General features: G+C 39.5%; 1 protein-coding gene across 1 annotated transcript in view; it reads left to right on the top strand.

The window, feature by feature from the left end:
- LOC118334624 (sodium channel protein type 5 subunit alpha-like) overlaps window positions 1-7634 on the top strand; it is a gene marked incomplete in the record, with an annotated part of 132162 nt that overhangs the window by 54575 nt on the left and 69953 nt on the right. Inside the window, 4 exon segments of the mRNA XM_035670654.1 lie at window positions 5307-5448; window positions 5564-5761; window positions 6484-6666; window positions 6749-7006. Of these exon segments, the coding sequence (XP_035526547.1) occupies window positions 5307-5448; window positions 5564-5761; window positions 6484-6666; window positions 6749-7006 (781 nt within the window).

Here is a 7634-nt window from a genome sequence, read left to right on the forward strand (position 1 = left end):
AGGGTTTTTGCACCCTAACAGATTTAATCATCTTCATCTCACAGTGCAAAAAACAGCCCATTTAGAAACAAATATTCTTCAATATAATTAGATTTTCTTGGATTGAGCAAAGAAATCTAACCACTGAAAGACTGTGATGGACTTTAAAATTAGAAAAAAAAAAATTGGGCTTATTACAAGCAATGAAAACTTATTTAACATTGTTAAAGTAAGTATTTTGGTCACTTTATTGAGCTGAATTTAAGAATTTGTACCCTTAATCTACAATAAGATACGATTCTTCAAACATCATAATACAAATAAGTGACTTTGTCTTAAATTAAAGCTCCAGAAACATTCTTATTTCTATCATTTTTAATTAAAACTGTGAAACACTGCTGCTTCATTTCCGACACTGGGACAACGACTTTCTCTTAAACTGAGAAGTTGTGTGAGTGGTTTTAATCTTGTTCCTCTGTTGGGATATTATGCAAAACCATTGTTTTTAAGGGTTCAATCGAGCTCAATATTAGCTGGAATATCTAAACCAGATTACTTTTCTAATTGGCATGATTATTTTTCTTTTTAAATAAAAAAATAAGACTAATTTCCCAGAAACAAAACTTTTGGACTTTTTAACAATTAAACACATTAATGAATTAATGTCTAAAGATTTGGAAATAATCCTAATTTCTCCTTTAGATATGTCTTTTGTTTGTTTTATAATGTGTCACAGTAATGTCCTGTAAAGTTCAAATATCTTTAGTTGGGGACTTTTCCAGGCAAATATTAATAAATGTGATTAATTGTGATTAAATCAGCGTATAAGTGCTGCAGGTATTATTAGATACACAGCATTAGTTTGTCACTGATGGTTCAATAATGCTTCATTTCAAATATTTATTACGTAATTGAACGTGATGTTGTTGTTAGGGTAATGCTTGGTTCAGCAGTTTGTTTCTGGTTGCTTACCGTAATGTTTGGACGAGCAGCGCAGTGCAAATGTTTTATGACGTTAAGATTGATCGTTGTTGCTGTAATGTTTGTGTAAGCAACCTTTTGATTTTCCATTATTGCTGCCGCCACGGTGGTGACTGTGTATGACCGGCTACTGTTTGCTGTTAATAACCCACTGTCTCATTGTGCACTCTCACAGTGATTGCTTGTCAACAACCGGTTGTTGATTTCATAATGCAAATTCTGCTGCAGTTGAAAGCTTCAAAGTTCAACTCCTGAGCTCAGACTCTTATTCAGTGCCGCTTTTGTATTTTATTGTATTAAAAACTAATATAAGGCTTAATATAAGGATATAATGAGGATATGACATGAGGTCAGAGCTGCTCTTTACACAAATAAAAGTAATTATAGTGGATATATGCACACAAATAAAGTAACAGCAGGTAATAGTTGTAGTAATCATATATAAAAGGGAGGTTAGAAGCAGAAGTGATGCATGAATTAAAGTGCAGGGTGTTGATATGTTCATAATTAAATTAATAACAAGCAGTGGAATTAAATTATTATTTAATATATAAAAATAAAAAACTGTTTTTACCAGAAACTGTAAATCTACCACAGAAACTTTAATATCATCAATATTATTTTCACTGCAATAAGAAAACATTTTTATAACCATAGTATTTATTTCAGAAACTATAAATAGGTTAAAGACGTAAAGAGTTGTTCCTGTAATATTTTCATTATTAAAAGAAGTCTCAAGTTAATTTACAGATATTATAAAACTATATTGTATTCATTATTATTATAAGTTGGGAATTCTTCATTAGTAATAATCCCTTGAGATATAAATTGATCACTAATTCATAGTTTAGAGTGATAGTATTATTTACATGTAGGTACAATTGATCCTAACATAAGAAGACATTATGAAACAGGTGATATAGAGTGAATATGTACAGATTATTCCAGTCGGAGCTTTAAACATGAAGGATTTCTTCTACTGCAGGAACAGATAAAAACAGCTGTGTAGAAACATTAGACAACCTGCAGCTGAATACGCACAGTAACAAAATAATACAAATAATTGCTGATTATTGATAATGTACAAAGATACAGTAACTGTCTGCCTCCAGTGATATATGGACCTGGTTCTTTAAAGAACAATACCACCATTTTAGGTCCAGACTGGCCTTATGTAACCCTTATATAAGTGGACAGTGTGTCTCCACGTGTCCTTAATGAGTTACGTTACCAGCTCCCACCCGGCGCTGTGTAGTAAGGTGATAATAAATACAGGCAGGTTGGCGCTCATGAGTCAGTGTGAGCCGCTGCTTTAAAGGCGTCCCAGCTGCTGCTGCGGCCGGGACGGGTCACCGCAGTGGGCTCCAGACCCCAGGGTTGTCGGTTTGAATCCCCAGATAGCGTCTGCACCCCGGCAACCTTTACTGTGACTCAGCATGAAGCTCCTCTGTGACTCAGAGCTTTGTTCAACCAGAGGTTTGTTCACGCTGCGGTGTTCGTGATTCTGTTAATGTCACCCTCCTCTTCCTGCATCATACCTCCTCCACTCACTCCAACCGTCGAGTTTCATGCTCCAGGAGAACCACACCACTTCTGTTCCTGTGGTTTGCAGCCGTCGCGGGAACGTTACCACGCTTCGCTCTATGTACCGCACGATGCTCACTGAAGGTTCAAGGTTACTTTATTTGTACAAAAATATAAAAACAGCAAACAGCTCAGACAACCATTATGAAGGATAAAGATAAAGGCTCTAAACATCAGGACTTACAAAGAGAGATCACTAAAAACACACTAGAATAGATAAAAAGAAAAACGAGACGTCATTTAGGGATTTACTGCTCTGCTTTTTATTAGTTCACACAGTTGCACTGGACGAAGTCTGTTTCACTCAAATCGACACATTAAATCACGATTATCTCCTCAAACTGCAAACTTTATATGCCCCCCAAAAAAATGGGATTGTACCATATGGGAGACTCGTGATATCTTGAGGTCGGAGGTCGTTGCATCACCGAAATTAATCCTTAGTGGAGGAGTAAAGGGGACAAAATCGGTGTTCTCTTCATTCTGTAATAACCAGACTGGATGTGTTTTGTAATTAATTATTGGTGATTATTACAAAATAAACAAACAAATCAACAACAATTTAGACCAAATCTGACCTGGACAATATCAGAATCGGTGTATCTTAGGAGGAAGAGCTGGTCGTTCACTAATCAGAAGGTTGGCGGTTCGATCCCCGCCTCCTTCCGCTGTGTCCTTGAGCATGATACTGAACCCCACATTGCTCCTGATGCTGTCAGTGTGTGAATGAGTGAATTTTTGATGATCACTTCATGCTCTTGCACCGCTATATATGTCACACCTGCTCCCAGTGTATGAACCCCCCCTCGGATCCTCCAGCATGAGTCCGAGTACAAAGTGCAGGACTGAAACCTTCTGGTGAGGCAGCCGTTGGTTTTAATGCCCCGAGTCGCTGGGACAGTTCTGGAGGAGCCCGGCTTTTAACAGAGAATGGTTTTTAGATATTATTTACCTCATTTTATTCTCTTATTTTATCATATTTCCTTGTAAATTTTATTCATTATTTATAACATTTTTCACAGAGTCAAGGAAACGTATTCATGATAATGACAAAGTGCTTTACATTCACATAAAAGAATATCAGCAATAAAATCAGATTAAACCAATATATGAGGTCAGAATACAACCAAAAACACACCGATAATCAGACACTATTAAAAAGATGAAACACAGGAACAAACAAACAATTATACAACACACAGGAACAAACAAACAATTATACAACACAAGGCTGATAATGAAATGAAACACACATAGAGCATCTTAATCTATTTGATCCATTTTTTAGTATCAAACAAAGGTGCTCTACAAATAAAGTTTGATTGATTGATTGATTGGTAAAAGCCTTTGCCATCAGTGTATGAATATGGGTGAATGTGAGCAGAAAGGTGCTATTTAATTACTTTCAGGCAACCTCTGACCTTTGACCTCCCTCCTGTTGGCGCCTGTTGTCTGTCGCTGTGAGCAGCAGCAGCAGCCCCCCCTCCGCTGGCCAGGACTGCTGTGTATCGGCGGATCAGATGTGACTGCGTGGGCGGCGATGAATGTGATAGGATATGAATGTGGAATATCAATTATGATGAACGCCGTCCCCGCGTTATCTGTTCCGTCTCCGCGGTGACACGTGTGGGCGGGTCCCGGTCGCATGGTGGTAACGAGCTTTCGGTCGTAAACACTGACGAGGAGACGGAGCCGGTGTTTGTGTCAGCAGTAGACGGATGGATGGACACATAGATGCTGTTTGTGAAGCTGATGATTGAAAGCTTTCTGAATGTTCCTACTGTACACCCACTGTCTCTGCAGACCTGTGGATGTGTTACATCTCTCCAAATCACAGATTCAAGACAAACAGTAGTTGTAGTTACATAACCACCCACCTCCTGATTACTTGAGGACTGGTTGGCGTCTTCAGAATCCTCTTATCCTCCACTGCTCTTTAATTCCCAAATATTAATACAATAACAACCGCTGACAGTTTCACAGCACATTCTCATGTACAGTTGCTATATGTGAGACCGAGTTCACCAACAAAGACAATGAGGATATGGAATTATAATGGTTTATTAATAATAGGACGATCTGATACGTATGTAGATACATGAGCTACGATACGATTCAGGGACGATCCATTTTAATATGAAACAATTCTGTACAATGCAGTCTGATAAAGTTGTGGCTGGAAAGTGTTCAATATCTTGCATGTTGTTGCTTGTGCTAGTTGTATTAGCATCCACAGACTCCTCGTCGCCAGGTGAGTGTTAAGATCTGTCGTGCTACCTCTGATCTTACACATGGACAGACTTTTGTCCAACTTCCCGTCCTTCTTAAAGAATCGAATGTTTTCAAACGTTAGATTTTAGATATGAAGGACTGAAAATCCTGTCTGCGCTGTCGTCGAGCCATGCTGCACTAATGGAGACTCTGTTAGCACCAAAGCTTCAGTCAACAGATTCATAACTTTAGAATCGGACCATCGACCGGATCATGGTACATTTAGATCGATCCAGGGGTCTGTGGATAATGTTAAAACTGATTTCTGACTCGTATCGGTAAATCTTTAAACCCCTATTTATTGAATATAATGGATAATAAACTGTAGCAGGGTTGGAGGGTGAGAGATGAAGGGATCGGGGGAGAAATCATGATTGTGGCTGGATGAAGGAGTTTGGAGATGGGAGGGAACCATGTGTGAGGTTGAGCCACCTCTTCTTCGCTCTAGAGCCCGAACCTCACTCTAAAACTTCATCGTGTGTGTGTTACAGAAAGTGCCCAGATGGGTTTGACTGTCTGAAGGCGGGAAGGAACCCCAACTACGGATACACAAGCTTCGACACCTTTGGGTGGGCCTTTCTGTCGTTGTTCCGCCTGATGACACAAGACTACTGGGAAAATCTCTACCACCAGGTAACGTTGATTCAAGGGTTCGGTCTCAGAAATATATACAAATAAATAAATTGTTGTATTATATCAGTCAGTAGCCGTCACAAGATGAACTCTTTTGCCGTGTGTGTGCCTGCAGACGCTGCGATCGGCCGGTAAGACCTACATGGTGTTCTTCGTGGTGGTGATCTTCCTGGGCTCCTTCTACCTGGTCAACCTCATCCTCGCCGTGGTCGCCATGGCGTACGAGGAGCAGAACCAGGCGACCATTGCCGAGGCCTGCCAAAAAGAGAAAGAGTTTCAGGTGGCCATGGAGAGACTGAAGAAGGAGCAACAGGTAAGCCGACTTCCTGCCCACTCCTGGATGTGAGGATAGTTTTGAAATGCAATAGACAACATGTGTGTCGGAGAATAGGATATAACAAATAGGCGATTTGAGACGGGGATGCCGTACCGAGGTCAATAACCGACCACGACTTCTAACCGATAAATTATTGAGAATTATAAATTGTTGACGTAGCGTTTCAGTGTTATTGATGCACTGGTTCAACACTGGTTTGTTTAATTTGCATTATGATCATTAATTGTCAGACATGGAGTTAGAAAAATAAGAAAATGGGAAACAAGCTACTAATATCAATCATTTTATTTCTCTAAAGCTCTGTTTGGAATTTTATTTTTTAATGGAGACATTATTGTACTCATGAATGAGAAGAGAACATTATTTATTCATTATATTTGTATATTTTTTTGTATTTTAATACGTTAACATTTTGTTTGGCTGCTAACTCGACCAGGTCTCAATTTTGCTTTCACGGAAAAATAAACTAATTAATTCCTCCAGTTCAGTGTGAAAACTGACAATAACTATCGCTGGAACATTATTGAATTTTACTTTCCAGATGTTGATAAAACTACTAGCCTACCTCAGTATAATGACACTGAATCATAACGTGACATCAGACATTATAACTGAGCCTTTTTCTCTTGCTCTGCAGAAGAGTTTATATCATTTTGTATTTATTTACGTGCAATGTTCGAACTTCGAACTTCCACCAGGTCTCCACCCAGAAAACTGTCGACTCGGACTCATTGATGTCACCAGAACTGTCGCCGTTTGGCCTGCCGTTGGACAGCATGGAGGAGCGGAGGCGTAGTCAAGCGCTGGTGGGAGTGGGCGATGTGGAGGCGAACCTATCAGAGGAAAAGCTGCTGCAGGTGGACATGACGGACGGGGGGAAGGTACGTGAGGGAGAACCTGGCCTGCGTTGTATGGTTTGACAGTAACGCAGTCAACATGATGTTTCTTTATGTTCTCATCCAGCCTCTGCATCCCCTCCTCGCTCGCTCCTTCTCCACGAGGACACGGCGAAGCAGTCAGGTCTCCTCCATCTTCAACTTCCGTCTGAGGAGCCGAGGGTCGGAGGGCGAGATGGCTGACGATGAGTACAGCGTCCCAGGTGACGTGGTGGAGGGCGTCGGGGGTCGAACCTACAGCGGGGGGACCTTCAGTGGGATCCTGCCCCACGCGTGGCCCAAACGACGGCCGAGCACCTACAGCACTGCCAGCAGGAGCTCTCAGGTGAGTCAGCAGAATGAGATCAGACTCTGCAATTGGAAACTTCACCCCAATGTGCCACTAAAGTGGGTCCCAACCTTTTTACTTAAGGGAGTAAACTGATGCAGACCAGCTGATAAACCGCTGAATGAACCCAAACAGTGAACACAATAACTGCAGGAAGATTGTGGAAAACCAGAGATTTGGATGAATTTTAGCTTTTTTTTAAAGATTATTTCTTGTGAATATTGATTTTTGAGATTTTCTGATATTAACAACAGACTTAATAGGCTGCTCCTTCATATTTGATGCCATTGTTCTCATACAGCTTGCGTTCAGTTCATCAAACTTTTGATATTCAATAATATATTATTATTTTAACTTTAACATCAATAATTTTAAGTTACAAAAACTAAATTTTGTAAGTTAAAAACACTCTTAAGTACTTTTTACTGTCACGTAAAATAAATAAAATAAAGTTAGTTGATTAAGAATGTTTTTTAACAAAATTGAGTTGAGTTTAACTTAATCATAACTAATAAAATTTTTTTAGTTAACTTACAGTGTCATCTAAACTTTAAAAATAACAGTTTTATTTAGTTTTCTTCACAGAAATGAACGAAATGCTGAGATAAAGACCGACTGTGTATAT

Source organism: Morone saxatilis, unplaced genomic scaffold, assembly GCF_004916995.1.
Source record: "Morone saxatilis isolate NCDOM2014 unplaced genomic scaffold, NCSU_SB_2.0 Contig0, whole genome shotgun sequence".
Taxonomy (NCBI): Eukaryota; Metazoa; Chordata; class Actinopteri; family Moronidae; genus Morone; species Morone saxatilis.